This window comes from Aricia agestis, chromosome 1 (assembly GCF_905147365.1).
Source record: "Aricia agestis chromosome 1, ilAriAges1.1, whole genome shotgun sequence".
Lineage (NCBI taxonomy): Eukaryota > Metazoa > Arthropoda > Insecta > Lepidoptera > Lycaenidae > Aricia > Aricia agestis.
Genome location: NC_056406.1, coordinates 3,120,116 through 3,140,825, shown reverse-complemented (window position 1 = coordinate 3,140,825; position 20,710 = coordinate 3,120,116). Strand labels below are relative to the sequence as shown.

The 20,710-nt window shown below is 43.7% G+C and overlaps 1 protein-coding gene and 1 long non-coding RNA gene across 2 annotated transcripts; one reads left to right on the top strand and one right to left on the bottom strand.

Annotated features, from left to right (window-relative positions):
• The first annotated feature begins 3,394 nt into the window (after positions 1 to 3,394).
• Positions 3,395 to 3,906, top strand: LOC121733522. Its single transcript, XR_006036571.1, has 2 exons — positions 3,395 to 3,473; positions 3,658 to 3,906. It is a non-coding gene; the product is annotated as an uncharacterized LOC121733522 (long non-coding RNA).
• Positions 3,907 to 4,647: 741 nt separating this feature from the next.
• On the bottom strand, positions 4,648 to 10,175 carry LOC121730445. The gene is made up of 3 exons (XM_042119481.1): positions 7,475 to 10,175; positions 5,129 to 7,293; positions 4,648 to 5,085 (listed from the first exon to the last, which is right to left on the bottom strand). Exons 1-3 carry the CDS (start codon positions 10,173 to 10,175, stop codon positions 4,648 to 4,650), a joined length of 5,304 nt encoding a protein of 1,767 aa, XP_041975415.1.
• Between the last annotated feature and the right edge of the window lie 10,535 nt (positions 10,176 to 20,710).

The window sequence follows — 20,710 nt, the reverse complement described above, 5'->3', positions numbered from 1 at the left end:
AAAACACAATCTCGCTGTAAAGATTGGAAACCAACTTCAAGAAAAGAGATCAAACAGTTCTTTGGGCTTTTACTTTATATGGGTCTAGTGAAGTCTGGGGTAGCCCCAGATAAACCTCTATTGGAGTAAACACAGAGTTTTCGGACAAAGCTTTGCTCCCTCTGTCATGAGCCGTAACAGTTTTGAGTTGATATTGAGGATGCTTCATTTTACAAATAATGAAACAGGCGACAAATCTGACAGAATATTTAAAATATGACCGATTATAGATGCTCTGAACGGAAATTTTTCAAAACACTATAGCCCTAAAGAAGATGTGTGTGTTGATGAGAGTCAGGTTCCATATAGAGGTCGCATAATTTTTAGGCAATACAACAAGAGTAAAAGGCACAAGTATGGTATGAAACTCTTCAAACTCTGCACCATACCTGGCTACACCTGTAGACTGGAGTAAGTGTAGCGACACATCTGCGGAGCTTACGGCGCCGAACGTTCGGCTAAATACGCTCGCAGTGTATTTCAAGTTCTCTATGACACATCAGCCGAAATTACGCCGCGTTCGGCGTAGTGCGTACCTTTCCTTCGGGCGATTTTTTCAGCTTAAACGCGTATAATGTATTTTGCATAGCAAGCGACACATCACGCGACGCGTTGCGCGACCGAAAGTTCGGCGGGCGGCGAGCGTAGCTGAACGTTCGGCGAGTGTTGTGCATCGCGCGCGTGGCGGTAGCGAAGAGCGGCAACGTCGCTTTCTGTACTATAGCACGCCACGCAAACGCTTTACACTCGCTCGTTGGCTTCGCTGTAGACACGTTGTTTTTTGACAAGAAATATGTTTGATTCAGAAAAATTAATATTACAAGTTCATTTACGACCATGTTTATGGAACATAAGTGAGAAATCGTATAGCGATCGTTTGGCAAAAAGACTTGCATGGGAACAAATTGCTCAAGAATTTAACGAGGATTGGAGTTCATACACTACCAAAAAGAAAAATGAAACAAGTAAGTTCTTAAATTTATTTAAGAACAATTTTCTCTAATTATTAATTATTAAAACAAGATTATTGTACAAATCGATCCTGCCAGATTACTTTTCCCTCATTATTGAAATATTCCATAAATATTTGCCTTACTGTAGTGCCCGTTGATATGTTTTGAAGTCTTGATTCTGGCTCTATGGAATCTAAACCGTGTTCGAAAAATTGATCCCTGTAGTTGTATCCATCACGCCTCCTGACATAGTTGTGAAGTACGCACGCTGCTTTTACTATGTGCGTAGCAAAATTAGGGTTTACCAAAAGTGGCGTGTGCAGAACCCTCCATTTATTGCAAAGTACGCCAAATGCGCAATCTACAATCCTTCGCGCTCGGCAAAGACGATAATTAAAGATGCGTTTTTCTTTAGCTATAGTAGTTCCCGGGAATGGTCTCATTAAGTTTTTGCCAAGTGCAAATGCTTCATCGCCAATGATTACAAAGGGAACCTTTGAACCGTTTGAATTGGGCAGTTTTCTATTCGTTGGTAAATTTAAAAGTCCTCTGCTCAGTCTCATACTTAAATTCGATTTTTTAAAAATAGTACTGTCACCCTCCTTACCGTAAGCACCCACATCAATCATGGAAAATCGTAGATCTGCGTCAGCCAGCGCCATCAAAACAATGGAAAAATATTTTTTATAATTGTAATAACGAGAACCAGATAGTGCTGCGTACGTGCTTGCCATCCAGGGCACCGATGCAATTAGGAAAGTTTGTCAAAGAGTAAAATCTTTGTGCTACAGCAAGCCACATCTCTTCAGTAGGTTCAGGCATTTCTGTTGACTGCAAATTCTTCCAAATCGCAATACATGTATCTTGGACTATTAAGGCAATTGTGGAGCGCCCCATTAAAAAATCCAGAGCTAAACTTTGAAAGTTCATCCCAGTAGACAAATATTTGAAAAACAATTAAACATAAATTATCATTGGTTAACTAGGTAGCTATTTATTTCATATTAAACTTTTACATTTATTATATTAGTGTGATTTTTATGTACAATAACTTTTTTCTTTCAGTTGATGATTTAACCAAGAAATGGAAACATTTGAGGGACTACTATGTGAGAGAAAAGAAAAAGTAAAACTTGAGAAGTGGCAGTGCGGCGCCTAAGAAGAGAATTACTCCATACTTCGAGATGCTTTCTTTTTTGAGTGTTAGTCTACAAAGTCGTGATACAGAAGGCAATCTTGAATTGCCCGATGAATTAATTAGCGACAATTCGAGGACGCCGCCGCCGCCTCCAACTGGTACTCCACCGCCGCCTGCATCAACGTCATCAAACTTGTCAGCGTCAGACCGCAAAAAAATTACTCCCTTTCAAAAATCTTTATTACAAAAAATTGATTCGGTAGACAAAACTGCAGATGATCCTGACAAGAATTTCTTACTCTCTATGTTACCCGACATGAGGTCCATGACCGATAGGGAAAAATTTGAATTCAAATTTGAAATTGAAATAAAAATTTGAAATAATGTCCGCAATAAAGAGGATCAAGTATAACTACCAGGTTTCAGAATACTCCCCAACGTCATCGACTAGAGCACATAATACCTATGAGTACCGTCCGACCAGCATCGCGAGTACCTCCAACAGTTCAAATACACATGGTGATATCACTAAAAGACATAGTTCAACTGATATCGGTTCACCTGCTATGACAGAATTGTCAACTGAAGACTTGGATGAGATATTAAATAATGAAACTTCATTGGTAGATAATGAACCGTGTGAATAATGGTGCGTGATATGCGCTTACGTAAAAAATATTAAAGTATATGTAGTGTTTTTTCGTTTCTAAGTAATATAAATAAACAATTAAAATCACAATATATATTTTATTTTCTTACCTTATCGTGACCATTAATCGTTCTGGCGGTGAAATAGAATCCCTGAACCTAGTACATTTTTTCAAAATATCGTTACTAGAGAGAAATAGCAAATCATCAAAAGATTGAATTGACATCCGAAAATATTGAAAAAACTTATAAGGATAGGATCTGTACTTTGAATATTTTTGAAATTGACCTTCTTGGATTCTCATTGTATTTAGCGGATGCACCCAAAAGGATTTCTTCTTTACTTCTTCTTCTTCTTCTAAGCCCTGTATAATAGCTAATATTCTAATTAAATCCATTTTTCTGGGCAATTCAGTGTACGTCACCACAACCACACACCTTAAAGTGTCGACACAGACTGACGACAACGCCACGTAACTTTCTGTCGCGTAGCGCGCTGAGCAAGACGCCACGTTTTGACCGTAGGTTTGTCATAACAACTGAATATTGCGACTGACACTTCAGCCGCTGAACTTTCGGCGCCGTACGTTCCGCAGATGTGTCGCGACACTTATATGCTGCTAAAAATCATGAAACTGTCAATACATCACCCTCAAAGGTAGTACTGTCTCTCTGTGACCACATACTCAACTTAGGTCACACACTAGCCACAGATAACTGGTATACCAGCCTTAATTTAACCAATGATTTTCTCGATAAAGACACACATCTGGTTGGGACGCTGCGAAAAAACAGAAAAGGTTTGCCGAAGAACGTGGTGGAGTTAGCCTCCACCACGTTCTTCGGCAAACCTTCTCTGTGACCACATACTCAACTTAGGTCACACACTAGCCACAGATAACTGGTATACCAGCCTTGATTTAGCCAATGAACTTCTCGATAAAGACACACATCTGGTTGGGACGCTGCGAAAAAACAGAAAAGGTTTGCCGAAGAACGTGGTGGAGGCTAAATTAAGGCCAGGAGAAACCATCGCAATGGAAAATGAGCGTGGAATATGTGTTCTCAAATGGAAAGACAAACGTGACGTTTTAATGCTTTTGACAAAACATTCGAAGTCGATGACGACGGTTATGAAAAAAGGTAAAACTGTCAGAAAGCCAAAAATGGTATTAGCCTAATGACGCACGCACGCAAAAACGCACTTGGCCAATGATAATTTTAAGCCAAATTATTATACAACATAATTGTGGGGGACAGCTTGCGCTAATTCCCCGTAGATCGCCTAGGTCAGCGTTTCTTGTAGTAATGAGGATGATGATGATGACTATTTGATGAGGAGATGAATTTAAACACTTTTTCAGTCTTGTTCCAGGTAGCAAGCACACAGTAGTTCCGAAGCTGGGCAACGTTGGAGAGCGAGTGTCGTACTATGGCGGCCGACCCATATTTATATCGGCCCCGGTACCCAGCTTCTAGAACATTCCATGCCTCACCCCCTTGGAAGAAAAATTTATTGAGTTTCCACGAAAATTACATTAATTTACAAAATATACATTGGTTTTATTTGTACAATTCTCTTAGCTATAATTTTACATAATAAACATGTTCGTGCCGACCTCCGTAACCGAAATAATTGTAAAAATCTATTTTTCCTATATTTATACTACCTCGCCGCCCCCCGACATAACGGTCGCCTCTGGCTGTCCCTTTCGCACGGGACTTCCTTGTCTGGGACAAGGATAGCCCGCTCGAGATGTATACTATCTCCCTCACTTTTCGGTTACAGAAATCGGCACTACCACACTGGCTCTAAACCCATCCCATTGAATGGCACTATTTTTCACTGAAATGTCCATAGTCCATACACTATTTACTGTCTGTCGTGCACATTTCTCCCGCCGGTCGCGCAGGCGACACCCCCGGTAGCACGACGATCTTCTTGGTGGGCCGCCGGAGAACGTGGCCGTTCGCGGTCTCCACGTCCACGACCCGTACCACGCCGTCCTTGCCTGGATATGTCCTCTTGATCTTCCCGCGTGGCCAGATGTTGCGCGGTAGGTTCGAGTCGCATATGATAACGACGTCACCCACCGCGGGATCGGAGCCTCGGGTATGTGGCTCCCGGCGGTGCTGGAGGAGTGGGAGGTACTCCCTTACCCACCTCCGCCAGAACACGTCCGCCAGGTGCTGCGCGCGCTTCCACAGCTGCCGCGCCGATGTCTTTTCTTCTTCGAATCTTCCTGGAGCAGGTACATGGCAGCCCGACCCCAGCAGTATGTGGTTGGGGGTCAAGGCCTCGGGCTCCTCGGGGTCAACCGAGACATAGGTTGGTGTTTTCCGCCTCTACAAGGAGTGTGTAGAGGGTCTCGTCGCTCGGATGCTGCTCGTGTAGAGTGACTCGCAGGGACTCCTTCACGCTCCGCACCAGCCGCTCCCACGCACCGCCCATGAAGGGGGCGGACGGAGGGATGTACCGCCAGTTGATGCGGCGGGCGTTGACTTCGCTCTTATACTTTTCCCATTCTTGTTGTAGTTCCTTCTCGGCGGCCTTGAAGCAGGTCGCGTTGTCCGACCATAGTTCAGTCGGTTGTCCTCGTCGGGCGACGAACCTCCGCAGTGCTGCGATGGCGGAGTTGGCGCTGAGAGACGTCACCACCTTCAGGTGGACGGCCCTCATGGTGAGACATGTGAAGAGGGCCACCCATCTCTTCTCTCGATGTCTGCCCACGGTGACCTCCACAGGGCCGAAATAGTCAAGCCCTGTGAAGGTGTATGGCCGCGCGTGGTGCGCCAGCCGGGCGACGGGCAGGTCGCCCGTGGCCGGACGCGTCGGCTTGGCTCGGCGTATGCGGCAGGCCAGGCAGGCCCGGATCACACCCTTGACTGTGGGGCGTATCCGGGTCACCCAGAACCTCTGCCGGATCTCGTTCACGGTTGCTTCTACTCCGCCGTGGTGCATTTCTTCGTGTATCTGTTGGATATATAATTTCGTGTACCTGTGGCTGCCATCCATGATAACCGGGTTGTTGGTTTCCCGGCTGATGTCTTCTGCGGCTGCTACTCGACCCCGTAGCTTGATGAGGCCCTCCTCCAGGTGGACACTCAGCGAGGCGAGGCGGTCTCCCGCCGCTGGAGAACGGTTTTCTTCCATTCGTTTTCTTTCTTCGCTATAGGATTCTTCTTGCATTCGGCGCAGCCAGAGTGCCTCGGCACGAGTGAGGTACTGTGCGTCGAGTGCGACGTATTTTCTTCGCGTAACTGGATCCATTTGTGTCGCGGATTTTCCTTTCTTCGATCGCCGCGAGTCCCAGGCCGCATCCTTTTCTTTATTTTTCTTTGTGCGTTGTCGCACAGCTGCCACTGTTTCTCGCGGGGAACGACAGAAGTCAATGAACTGCAGTACACGACCTGTAGCTCGTATCAACGTCTTCCATTTTTCTATGCGTTCGATGTCGGGTAAGCTGTCTTGTAGCGCGATGTATCGTACGACAAAACACTTTTCTTCACCCGTGTCCGTTTTCTCCGCCGGTTTTCCTTCTTCCGGCCAGAATTTTTCTTCTTTTTTCAGGAATTCGGGCCCGCTGAACCATCGGTGGGCGGCTCCGAAGTCCGTGGGTGTGGCGCGCGTCGCGTCGTCGGCCACGTTTTCTTTCGTCGGCACCCATCGCCACTCGCTGACTTTCGTTGTTTCCTCTATTTCGGCGAGGCGGTGCGCGACGAACGTTTTGTAGGCCCGCGGCTCGGCGCGTATCCACGCCAGCACTGTGCGGGAATCGCTCCAGTATGTTTTCCTTACCAGCTCGACTTCTAGTTCTTTCTCCACAGTCTTCGCGAGGCGGGTACCCAGTAGAGCAGCTTGCAGCTCCAGGCGCGGGATGGACGTCGGCTTCAGCGGGGCTACGCGGCTTTTGGCTGCCACGAGCGCCGTGTGTACTGCTCCGTCCTCGCGCACCATGCGAATGTAGACAGCTGCGGCGTATGCCTCTTCACTCGCGTCGACAAAGGTATGCATTTCACTTACCATTTCAGGTTGCAGGTTGTAGCAGCGGGGAATCTTTAGTTTTCTTACTTGTTGTAGATCTCTCGTCCACGCCGTCCACTCGGGGATGAGCTGCTCCGGTATGGGCTCGTCCCATCCGGTGCCGTACCTCCAGGTCTCCTGCATGAACTTCTTGGCGGGCATGGTGAGCGGTGACAGTAGTCCGAGCGGATCGAACAATGACATCACGACACTGAGGGCTTCACGCTTCGTGGGGGCCCGCTCCTCGCTCATGATGGTGCGAGGTATCTTCGCCTCGTTCAGGTTGAAGCGCAGCAGGTCTTCATGCGCTTCCCACCATATTCCCAGCGTCTTGTCCGCGCAGTCTTCTCCCACAGGGACCTCCTTGGAGTCTCGGTCGTTCCCGAGACGTCGGCGTATGGCTTCGCTATTCGATGTCCAGCCTCGCAGCTCGAACCCGGCGTGCCGGTGGACCATGCGATGTCTCCAGTGCTTCTTCTTCACTCGGGAAGCTAGATATGAAGTCGTCCATGTAGTGGTTCTTCTTGATTTCCGCTACAGCACGCGGATATTTTTCCTGGAACTCTTCTGCATTCTTGTTTTTTACGTACAGAGCCGTGCAAGGCGATGACGTGGCCCCAAAGATAAGGGACGCCATCTGGTACTCTTGCGGCTTTTCTTCTCGTTCGTTACCTCTCCACAGGAAGCGGAGTGCGTCCCGGTCTTCTTTCCGGACGCGGATGCGCATGAACATCTCCTTGATGTCCGCGGTTACCGCCACAGAGTGTCGGCGGAACCTCATGATGACTCCTGGCAGCGACTGAAGAAGGTCGGGGCCGGAGAGCAGCATGTCATTGAGGCTGCGGCCATGGGATCTGGCCGCGGCGTCGTGTACTAACCTGATTTTTGGTTTCGCTGGGTTGCACACGGCGAAGTGAGGTAAGTACCATGTTCTCCCTGCTGCCGGTGGCTCCTGTGCTGGCACTGCGTATCCGGATTCCAGCAGGTTGTTTATTCTTTCTTCGTATTTTTCTTTCAGGCCCGGGTCTCGATCCAGCTTCTTTTCCAGGGACCTGAGACGCTTCCAGGCATCGTTGTAGTTGTTGGGAATGACTTCCTTCTCGTCCTTCCAGAGCAGCGCGGTTTCGAAGCGCCCATCAGGAAGTCTTCGACTGTTTTTCTTAAGTATCTCCAGCGCACGCTCTTCTGGGTCATTTTTCTGTTTTCTGGCTTCGATCCCAAGTGATTCCAGGTCGAAAAACCTCTTCATCATGTTTTCCATATTGTCTTCTGTCTTCTCCACCTTTTTGGCTACTGTGTGGCCACAGAAGGCTATAGTTTGCGTATGTGACGACCTGTATCCGTGCAGCACCCAACCGAGTCGTGTGTGGGATGCGACCGGCTGGTTTCTCCTTCCCGTTTTCGTCTCGAGGGCCAGCAGCAACTCCCAGTTGTCTTGACCCAGCAGGATTCTCGGGCGCGCATTTTCGTACATCAGGTGGTCTTCAAGGCCCCTCAGGTGCGCGCAGTGGTGCAGGTCTTCCTTGCGAATTTTCTGCGGCGTGAATAGCAGTTTCTTTACTGTTCTTGCACTCCCCACGCCGTACTCTTCTTTACAGTGGCGCCCCCTTATCTTGAAGCTTACCTTTTTGCTGTTTTCGTACTTCTTTGTATCACTGAGGCCCTGCACCCACATGTCGTGGCGAGGCCCGTCCAGGTGGAGGAGCTCCGCCAGGTCTTCATCGATGAGTGTCACTGTGCTGCCGTCGTCCATGAGTGCGTAGGTGTCTATTCTGGTGCTGTTCTTGCCGAAGACCGTGACCGGAGCGACCTTTAGGAAGGCTTGTCGTTCCTGAAGGCAGTTGGTGCTGCTCACTATTTCCACGGTCGCTGCCTCCCCTGCTTCCATGGCCTGTGGCGGCGCCGTCGGCTGTTGCTGGTCTGCCGGTGGTCTGGAGTGATGCAGCAGGCGGTGGTGCGCCATGCCGCACCCGTTGACACTACACCTCTTTGCCCCGCAGCCCCCTCGGCGGTGGTTGCTCCGCAAACATTGAAAACAGATGCGGTTCTTTTTCGCTATGTTCCAGCGCTCGTTCACAGGGGCCCCGAGGAACTGCTTGCACTCCGTCAAGTGGTGTTCGTTCTGGCACATCGGGCACCTTTTCCTGCCACTTACCTCTGTGGCGAAAGCCCGTTCCAGTCTTCTTCTCTGGGGCCTCTCCGGGTGAGGTTCGGTCTCCTCGGGCAGCGCATACGCACTGCATTTGTCGGCTTCTTCATTGAGGAACAGGGTCATCTTCTTCAAGTCCGACGTATCTTCTTTTCTTCTTGCGGCAAAATCGTACCACTTGTTGCGCAGAATGGGCGGCAGCTTTTCTACAATACTTTTCACTAATTCAGGATTAAACATATAGTGTACCTTTTTAAGTGTCTCCAGCGTGGCCACCACATTCGCTATCTTGTTAGCAAATATGCAGAGTTCGCGCGGGCTGTCACTCAGCCTGCCCAACGCCTTGATTTTCTGTATTTCACCCATCGCCAGTGTGTCTGGACGGCCGAATCTTCTTTCCAGCGCCTGGATGACTGCTCGCGGCTCCGGTTGGCTGATGAGTAGACTCTCGACCGCTTCGAGGGCTGCTCCCTTGAGGCTTCTTCTTAGCCTCATAGTATTCTCGGTGTGCGAGAACATTTCTTCAGTCTCGTAGTACGCCGCCCTGTAGCCGAGCCACCCCGTCGAATGTCCGGCGAACGGGGGAAGCTCTTGGAGAAACCTGGGGGCGTCTCTTGACATGCGGACGGCCTGTGTGAGCGCCGCCGCCAGCGAAGTGATGTCGCTGCTCTTCTGTTTTTCTTCAGCTTTTCTGTGCTCCGGTTCATTTTCCGAATTTTCATTTTTCTTTTCTTCATTTTCGTTCTGCTTTTCTTTTTCCTCGGCCGCAGGGTTAATGGTTTGCCCTTGCAGCCACTCTTCCACCTTGTCCGTTTCCTTTTCTGCTACCTCGTTTCCCTCCTCGTCTCCGCAGGCCAACATGGCCTTTTCCCTGACCAGCTTGGCTTCTGCGAGGGCGAGCGATGCACGTGCCTCTGCCAGTTTCAGTTCCGCCAGCTTTTCCTCAGCTTCCAAAATTTTCCTCCTGCTTTCCTTTCCCTGAGGCGCACGCTTCTTCCGTCGTGAGTCCTCTTCTACTGCTGTTTTCTCGCTGGCGGTGGTAGAGGTTCGTTCCGTCGAGGTTTGTTCTGTTTCGGACGTTTCGGCGGTTTCCCTGGGGTTTTCCTCCTGTTCTTCGACCGGTGGAGCCGCGGGGCGCGTCGATGCTCCGCTTCTCGTCTGGACTCCGGTTTGACTCGCTCGTTCGGCCCCATCGGCGATGCTTGAAGCCTTCGATTTGGACATCTTTCTTCACTGACCGCACTGGCTTCTTGATTTTCTTTCTTCCTCGGAGAGAATCCGGCCGTAGAATCCGGCTTTGCGAAGGACCATACAATGTGGGGGACAGCTTGCGCTAATTCCCCGTAGATCGCCTAGGTCAGCGTTTCTTGTAGTAATGAGGATGATGATGATGACTATTTGATGAGGAGATGAATTTAAACACTTTTTCAGTCTTGTTCCAGGTAGCAAGCACACAGTAGTTCCGAAGCTGGGCAACGTTGGAGAGCGAGTGTCGTACTATGGCGGCCGACCCATATTTATATCGGCCCCGGTACCCAGCTTCTAGAACATTCCATGCCTCACCCCCTTGGAAGAAAAATTTATTGAGTTTCCACGAAAATTACATTAATTTACAAAATATACATTGGTTTTATTTGTACAATTCTCTTAGCTATAATTTTACATAATAAACATGTTCGTGCCGACCTCCGTAACCGAAATAATTGTAAAAATCTATTTTTCCTATATTTATACTACCTCGCCGCCCCCCGACATAACGGTCGCCTCTGGCTGTCCCTTTCGCACGGGACTTCCTTGTCTGGGACAAGGATAGCCCGCTCGAGATGTATACTATCTCCCTCACTTTTCGGTTACAGAAATCGGCACTACCACACTGGCTCTAAACCCATCCCATTGAATGGCACTATTTTTCACTGAAATGTCCATAGTCCATACACTATTTACTGTCTGTCGTGCACAATAATACTGATTAAAAATAAGTGAAATTGTTAAAACTATTATGGAAAAATAAAGAAGAATTCATAGAAATCGTTTTTTTTTCAGTCCTTTGTGTTTCTGCATTAAAATTTTCATAATAAACATAGGTGAATACCATGTGAAAGTATTGCTCTACAGCGCCGCACCGGTCACCTACTACAGAGAAATGTACGATAAACGCTTTCTATGGCTTACAAATTCGATTCAAAAACAGATCTGGTGCCTTACTCCCGAAACTGATATCGATTTCGATTTTCGATTTTAACGGTTTTTTGACATTTTTTAGACATATCTTAGATGGCTAAAGTGTCAAAAAACCGTTGAAATCGCAAATCGAAATCGATATCAGTTTCGGGAGTAAGGCACCTGCTCTGAAGTCACCGGTGCCCTACGCGGCAGGTTTTTTTTTTTTTTTTTATGAAATAAGGGGGCAAACGAGCAAACGGGTCACCTGATGGAAAGCAACTTCCGTCGCCCATGGACACTCGCAGCATCAGAAGAGCTGCAAGTGCGTTGCCGGCCTTTTCAGAGGGAATAGGGTAATAGGGGAGGGTAGGGAAGGGAAGGGAAGGGAAAAGTTGAGGGTAGGGAAGGGAATAGGGTAGGGGTTAGGGGATTGGGCCTCCGGTAAACTCACTCACTCGGCGAAACACAGCGCAAGCGCTGTTTCACGCCGGTTTTCTGTGAGAACGTGGTATTTATCCGGTCGAGCCGGCCCATTCGTGCCGAAACATGGCTCTCCCACGTATGGGTTGATACAGGTAGGGGTCCAGTCAACGGTGACCTACGCGGCAGAGAACGTGTTAACATTTATATTATTAATATTAATTAGGAGACAAAAATATTTCATTAAAACCACAATACTGAGAGTTGTTTAGCTTATTATAATATTATAGTAACCATGCCAAAGCCTTCATTGTGTCGATAATTACGATGACAGTGTTTTTATTAAATTGTTTTTATTATTATGTTAAATAGCACTACTATTTGTCAAACAACGTAATACCTGTTACTGGCCATACTAATTGTTACATGTTTAGTGTTAAGTTCTAAATTGTAATACGCTGTTGGTATTGAATAAAGAGAAATAAAATAAAATAAAAATAAAAACTACGAAAAATTGTTGATTAATGCATTAATCCCAAATATAACCTGTTTTAGTAATCGAAAACCACAATAAATATGTTGAAAGACCCCTAATTCAAACCCCATTAAACAAGAAATTATCAACTGGTTAAATAACGACGATATTCCAATTGATCCAAAATTAACACAACCCTAGATTTACGATATTATATGTCAGCACAAGGAGAGGTATACAGAGTTTTCTGTGGAAAAAGTACTTGCCGAACAAGGCTACAATGTTTTGCGAGTGCCACCATATTATCCGGATTTTAATCCAATTGAAAATATGTGGTCTCAACTGAAAGGTTATGAAGCCTCTAAAAATGAAGGTATGAATATTTACTTTTTCAGTCAATAATGTTTTACTATAATTAAATAATTTAATTTTATTTATTTTAATAATTAAATTTATTATGAAAAAGTAAACATGATCGGGGCTGAAGAGTGGAAAAAGGTTTGCGATCACGCTATCAAATGTGAGAATGAACATAGAAGCATTCAACACGGTTTAGAAAATTACACTGATAGATTAGTGATAAATACGGCTTCTAGTGATAGTGAGCTCTTTGAGAGCACAGATAGTGAAATGGAAGTAATTGAGAATTAGTGTTATTATTATTTTAACAAGAGGTATAATGGTGTTTAATATGTACACTACAGCCGTAATTTCCCGAAATAATTATATACGAAAACATTATTTGAACACGCTTTGTATTTTACCCAAACCTATAGTCATCACTAATAGAGAAGAATTGGTGTATTTTATACAAATAATAATAAAAATTTACAAAATTTTAAAAGCTCCTCATATAATATTATACCGGACTGTTTGTATTTCATAATTTAATTTAAGCACATAATTGGTTCTCTTACAGTACAAAATGTTTGGAATGATATAGAGAATTATATGAAACTACGAATGACCGGAATCGAAATGCCAATAAAATACAAGGACTAAACGGTACTCATTGGTTTGCGCGTTACGCAGCTATTGACACTATTTTGAAACAGTGGGATGAATTGCAATTGCTTTTTTCTTTGGCGAAAATGGAAGACAAATGTTATATGGCTGAGCAGTTGTATGACATTATGAGACGGCCTGCATATAAAGCATGTTATGTCATTTTTTTTTAAATGAATTGAAGAGCATTAACATGCTGTTTCAAAGTGCGAACGCTGAAACGACAAAGCTGTTGGAAGATTTGTTTCTTTGAGAGCTTGATTCAAGAAGTTACTCCGGAAACTAGTAGTACCTTCCCATTTACAGAAAGTGCATGATAATGAATTAGCTGAATTTAATTTTCAACCGTATTTGATGCATACACCATCTATACATTTTTGCTATGATTTTGAAGTAGCCAAAAATCTTGCAGAAAGAGTTTTATTGGATGTAAAATAGAGGTGCAAGAAGTTTCTTTGCACTTTGGCCACTGAAATACAAAAAAGATTGCCTGAAAATTTATTGATTCACAAGATGATGAAAAATTTAACACCTGAAGTTGCCCATCGCAAGCCCAGTTTAAAAACTATTTTGGATAAATTCCATCGAAATTCCGATTATGGCAACAAAAATGATGTCGATTCGGAATGGCATCAACATGGACAGATGTTTCGAGTTCTTCCGTAGGATTCCATGCAGAAGTATATACCGATTGCGATGCTGGTAACTGCAAACGATTTGAAAATGTTTTAAAATTTGCTTTAGCATTATTGACACTGCCTGTTTCAGATGCCTTTGTTGAGGCATCTGAAACAGGCAGTGCGTTTTCTATATATGGGATACTCAAAAATAAACTGAGGAACAGAATATCCCTTAAAATGGTACAGAGTATAATGATGGTACGATTTTCCTTAAATCTGGATTATGGATACTAAGTAAAATTTGAACCCACTGTTGAAATGATAAAGAAGTTTAACTTGATCATGTATGGTTTTAAAAATGAGACTAATGAAAACGAGGAACAGGAAAATATTTAACATTTATTTTATTTTATCATCATTGACGTCGAACACTTGAATATGAACCCTGGGGTGTCGGTTTAGCTGTGTTTTCGGTTTTGACTGTGGGTTTGGGGGTTGCGATTTCGGTTGATTTGCTTCTGTAACTCGTTTGCATGTTTGTGTTCTTCCAGTATTAATTTTGTTGTCTCTTCTCTAACTTTCTTAATTTCATTTTCGTATTTCAGAAGACATACTCCGTCCTAAAATGTGGCCCTCAATAATTAATAGGTTCCATTTTGAGAGATCTAGAGAGCAACGACTCCTTTCTGAAGACTACCACGGCAGACATCAGCACATACATCGTAAACACCTCATTTACCAGGAAGCCATAGGCAAGATGGATCGGTCCGCAACGTGGGATGTTGAAGCTGTGGCAGACAGTGGCAGACAAGGACAAGAGCGCCGCTGTGTGGAAGAGAAAAGGAACCGTGATGAAACCCGATTTGCACCAGGCGGCAATCAACATAGACAACATGTTCAAGAAGGAACTCTGCCGTCAGTTTTATGAGACCCTGAAGATGGCTGCCACTTTGAACGAGAATGGGGGGAGACATCTACAGACGTGGAAGGCAAACGTTGTTCAGGTGGACAATTCCTCAGATTTAAAGAAGTTCAGAAAAGGCATATGAAGCGTTGCGACCTGAATCACTCTCGATGGGAAGAACTGGCATCAAATAGGGCACAATGGCGGAAATTTATAAGTGAAAAAGTCCACTCATTTGAAGAAAGAAGAAGGCGCGATCTTGACATGAAAAGAGACCAACTTAAGAATAAACCACCTTCAAAAATCACTTACAATTACGGAAACGGTATCCTAACGTGTACTGTGTGCGCACACGTCAAGTCGCCGAGGCCGAAATCGGTCAGGACATATATATTTATATATGGTAAATGAATGGGGGGAGACATCTACTTTGCGGTGGGGTCCCCATCTTTCCCAAGGAGTCTCTTTTCTGAGGAATTTCGAGTTGATTAATTTTATAAACACGATACACATTATCCATACTAATATTATAAATGCGAAAGTATCTCTGTCTGTCTGTCTGTCTGTCTGTCTGTCTGTCTTGCTTTCACGCCAAAACTACTGAACCGATTGCAATGAAATTTTGTATACAGTTATTCTAGAGTCTGAGAAAGGACATAGGCTACATTTTGATGTGGGAAAATATCTTATTTCCGTGAAAATTTCGATGAAAATGAATTCGCATTGCGCGTGGCCAGCGCTCATCCCGGGGGTCCTGGGTTCGAGTCCCGCAGGCGGAACAAAAAGTTTTCAATTTTCCTGGGTCTTGGATGTGTATTAAAATAAAATTTCAAAAATCTTAAACATATTTTATGTATAATTCTAGCTGTTGACCGCGACTTCAACAAAATTGGTGTCAAAAGCTTTTATAAAAAAACCCTGGTACCCCTTAAATCAATACTGCTGTGCAGTGTGCACACAATAAGTATTTCATTTTTTTATATTAAACTTTATATTTTATGCCAAATTTTAAAGCTTATTTAGCCCTCCAATTACACAACTTTACCCATAAACTATTTATCATTGATAGATTTAAGGTTACGTCACTGCACAGATAAAGTACTGACTTATTTAATACCGTGGAATAGATATAACAATCGAAAAAAATCGAAACTTAAATGTAAGATGATACCACGTCTTATAGAAAGACTTTTGAGCAAGCGTCAGCGCGATGTAGAAGACGCACGGCGCCATCTATTATGAACTGTTAGTAACTTAATTTGAACAAATTTACGCATTTTCACCCCCTTACAACCCTTTTTTCCAGTAAAAAAGTAGCCTATGTCCTTTCTCAGGCTTTAGACTATCTGTAGGTATACAAAATTTCATTACAATCGGTTCGGTAGTTTTGGCGTTTGGCGTGAAAGCGAGACTGACAGACAAACAGACAGACATACAGATATACTTTTGGCGTTTGGCGTGAAAGCGAGACTGACAGACAGACAGACAGAGATACTTTCGCATTTACAATGTTAGTATAGATTATGTGCACACTGCACAGCTGTTTTTGGGTATTTTGATTAATTAAGGGCCGCGCTACACCGGAATGGCAGCGGCGAGGCGAGCACTTTCAGCGCTGCCATTCCGGTGTAGCGCGGCCCTAAGAGGGGTACCACTTACCAGGGTTTTAAAAAGTTTTTAAATTTGACACACATTTTGTTGACACCGCGCGCTATAAACTAAAGTCCACGCGGACGAAGTCGCGGGCAACAGCTAGTTTCTGATAAAGCTATAGTTCCCAAATTAACAGAGTGGATACACGAGTATGATTTTAAAGCGTTTAGGACGAAATATGGGAGACTTCCATAGGATCCTCCAACCACGACCAAAAGTGTGGTGATTCATTACCTGCAGACAGAAGTGTTCGATTGCATGAAGATCATCGGTTTGATAGAAAAGGGAAATCATCCCGCTAGACTGGAGGGTGATGGTGGCAGTGCCCAAGGAGCACAGGTTTAAGGAGGAAGACGCCAGGTGCTACGGAAAAATGACTCCTGAGATGCGAGCATACCAAGTAATTACAGAGAAAAACTGACGAGCCCACGCGCGCGCACCTCCACCCTCATCACCCCCGCTCATACACACCGCCGCGAAGAGACCTCTTCAACGATTTTAAATGGGATAAAATATGTCATCAAAAAAAATAACACCCAAAATGTTTGGTTAAATGGACGCTCCTAAAGATATCTAAGCCCTGGAAAAAATTTGGCAGGTAGGTTTAATTACATCCTGTATAATGCGTGCAGAAAATGTGTCGCGGGGCGAGCCGCCTCACGCGCCGCCCCCGCCAAGTCCCGCGCAAGCGACACTACGCTAATACGTCTACAAGACTACCCAATTTCAAGGGACCCTTGTCCCTTACCCTAACTAAGAGTGGTGTAATAAGATTTAGGGAGTAACTTAGATGAATGATTTATCTCGCGCTTGCGCTACGACTAGATACCGTCGGAGTACTTGAAAAATGCGGCAGCAAATCATACGCCTGATGCGGCGTAACCGCAACAGTCGCGCCGCAAGCTTCGGGTGAGGTAGATGTGTCGATAATTTTCGAAATTTTAAGTTACGTCCGTAGCAAAATGCCAGTTTGCGTAGTGAGACTATGCAATAATAACACTACAAGAAACAAGAAAGGTACTGGCATCACATACCATCAGTAAATATTATATTACATCGTCATAAACACAGAAAAATAATATAAACCTGAAAATTCGGATCCGAGTACCGCTTGATGTTCAGTGTTGCCAATTACCATAAACTAAAAATTCCTAAATTTTCCGAGATTGTGATTTTTATTTATTTATTTATTATATCTTTTTTTTATATATACATAGTGATTAGTGGCTGAGTGGATGAGCGCAATAAAATCTCTAGCTAGCGTAGCTGGTTCGAATCCCGCCAACGGAACAAAAAGTTTTCAAAGTTCCTAGATCATGAATGTGTATTAATAAATATGAATTAGCAGTATCATATTAAAATAAAAATCTTAAATACAGTTTATATTTTATGTACACAATACAGTAACAAATGAGAAAACAAATTTAACATTTGCTTTTTTATGACTCATTCTTAACTTTCGTTTAACTTCCTACCATTGTTTTTGTATTGTTTTCTCATCAATATTGTACCCATTATATTTCGTTGACCTAAACAACGTTGTTATTTTATCGCATTCTTTTCGAATGGACTTTATTCCAATGGTAAAGTACTGTTTATCTGGTGATTGAAAAATCAGCACTTACTATACAATAATAATAAATTACAAGACCACAGCAACTAATTTTTCCCCATTGATTGGGCACCAGTCACGTATCTGGCAACCTGATTATCTACGCACACAACAATATTTGTGCATTGTTTTACACACACTACAATATTGTCGCATAGCGACAGGGATATGTCACATAGCGACATCTATTAGGCGTCTTTGTTACCTTTACGTCTAATCGATTGCGATCGTTTGAATAAAAAATGAGGTTAGCAGCGCCATCTTTTAGCAAATGTTGTAGACTGATTAATTCTCTGCTGAGATATCTGTTATTTTTATCAGACATTTTTCCTTTTTATTAGACTGTTTATTAATTAAATAAAGGGTATTGTTTTTTTTTTAATATCTTAAGATATATTTTTCATATCCTAAATAAAAAAATGACCATCCACCTTTGTTCCTTGACAGTTACATTGTCAACTTTAAAAAAATATACCAGCTCGGGGGTATAAAAATCCTCCGGCTCGCTAGATAATCCTTTTTATTCCCTTTTTTAAAGGTCTCCGTTATAGGGGTGCTCTGTCCCGGTCAACTTTGCCCTGCTCTGTCCCGGTCAACTTTGCCCTGCTCTGTCCCGGACAACTGTGCTACTTTACGGCTGGACATCTGCTCTATCCAGGCTGCTCTATTCCGGCTGCTACTTCCCTATCCGGACCACTGCTATCTTGCAGCAGAGTTCGGTCGCCTGGAGCCGACCACGTGCTGCTCATGCCGTCTGATTGACGCACCCACCACACACTGAACTAGCTGCCACCGACGGGGTCCTGAACATCTCGGCACCAACAGCTGGCCGTCGACCCTACGCCTGTCTGGAGGCTCACGGAGACCTGAGGAGCTGGAGTCCCCCACGTCGCTGTCTGATCTTAAGATAAGTGTAGTGTCTCTACCCGTGAACTAAAAAAAACTGCGAAATAGACTGAGGCTAGGCTTCGTACCCGCGTTACCCGCTCTCCGACTAGCTAGGTTTATTTTTTCTTTTTAATAAACTTGTTAAATTGTTATTTCTTTTTTATTTATCTCTTCTCTTCTCTTTCTATTGTCCCTGCTCCGGACCAGGTGACAATTGGCGCCCACTCGGATTTCTTTTTTTTCGGTCTCTCCGTGGTTGCGGGTTCAGTTTGTGTGTGTGTTGTGCCGTCCTCGTGCTGTACTGACTGTTCGAGTAAGTTCTTTTTATTTTTTCTTGTTTTATTTAATTATTTTTCTATTTTTACTTCCCTGTATCGGTCCGGGGTGAGAATTGGCCGCATCCTGCAGGTATCCAGGTCGTGTAAAAGGCAGAAACTGATACCACTCTCTGCTCACTTTATTATATCTATTTATAGTATTCCTTTTATATTTATTTATTCTTTTATATACCTTTGCTGCTAAAAAGGTGTATACTTTTTCTAAAAATTTACCTGAACTTCTTACAGGTTAATTTTTCTTCTCTTTTGTATTAGGGAATATACCCCTAACTTTTGTGGCACTGTTGCCTTAATATTACTTTTGAATATTTAAATTACATTATATATTATATTTTATACACTACTCTACACATTTACACACCCCTACACACCCTCACTCACATACACATTACATTCTCTTGCGCACACAGCAGTGTTACCTTCTGTAACACTTATGTGTTTTGGCTTTTACCCTTTGGCTTAAATTTCAACTTAACTTAGGAATTCTAAGTTAAGATAACATACCTAACCTCTAAATTCAAAATTATCTTTGCCTTTTTTTGTAGCTATTAGATATTCTGCCAATTAACTTTTAACTTTTAAAAACTTAACTTTTAATTTTATTTTGTGGCTATTACTTTAATTTAAATATAATATTACTTAAACAGTCAGTCAGTCAGTAACTTGTCCTTTATTGTCATTGTGTAAAGTATTAGGTTATACAATACTTTATACTTAATTTGTTTTAATTTTGTTTTACAAAATTAGTTTGTTTTTTTTTTTTGGAAGTCTACAGACACAATATCTCACTCACATTAGGGTTCTCTTTTTATTGCTTAAATTTGACTTTGGTAAATTAACTTAAAACTTTTTCTTTTTCTCTTAAATTAACTTTTTACAATGTCTGCTAAAATTAAATTCATTTCACTCCAAAAGTCTGAGTTGGAGTATGAAGTACTTATTCGTAATGAAACACCAGCTGCTACTGTTGCTGAACTTAGGAAACAAATTTCAAAACTGGTCGAGGAATACCCGTCGGAGGACATTTTGTCTACTATTCCCGTCCAGGACGACCTGTTGGGAGTTGAGGCAACACTCGATAAAGTCAAACAACAGCTCGACTCACACCCAGCTCCTAACGCGTTGCTCCGGGCGGAAAATTACCTACTTCACTTAGAGTATAGGATTAACAGAATTTCTATTTCTAATAACGATCCTTGTCTAGATAGTTACAATAGTTGCCTTGAAACTTTTCAAAATCATTTGGGTTTACTTCACCAACTTAAAGATTCTAGTAGCGGTACTGTTTTGACAGCCTCTAACCCTTCTCCCACTGTGCCTCCAGTGAACATCACAGTAACAGGGAAGTGGAAGCTAAAGTGGGACCACTTCAAAACCCACATCCATCGCAACTCATCATAACTGAGTACGAATGCCTGGAAGACGTAAGCCAAAGCCCCACCGAGGAACACCAAATAACCGGCCCCCAAATATACATGGATGGAAGTAAAATAGAGGGGAAAACCGGAGCTGCTCTAACGTGGTGGAATAACGGCCGGGAAACCAGACACTCCACTTTCCACCTAGAACCGCACAATACAGTCTTCCAATCTGAGATCTATGCACTCTATAGAGCGATCCAATTGGCAAGGACATCAAAGGAAAGCTTAATTAACATCATGAGTGACTCCAAATCGTCACT

Coding starts and splice junctions, on each gene's coding strand:
- LOC121730445 (XM_042119481.1), bottom strand. CDS start 10,175: ATGTCCAAATCGAAGGCTTCAAGCATCGCCGATGGGGCCGAACGAGCG. Junction 7,294..7,474: donor ACTCCGCTTCCTGTGGAGAG/GTAACGAACGAG, acceptor CTTCATATCTAG/CTTCCCGAGTGAAGAAGAAG. Junction 5,086..5,128: donor AGACCCTCTACACACTCCTT/GTAGAGGCGGAA, acceptor GTTGACCCCGAG/GAGCCCGAGGCCTTGACCCC.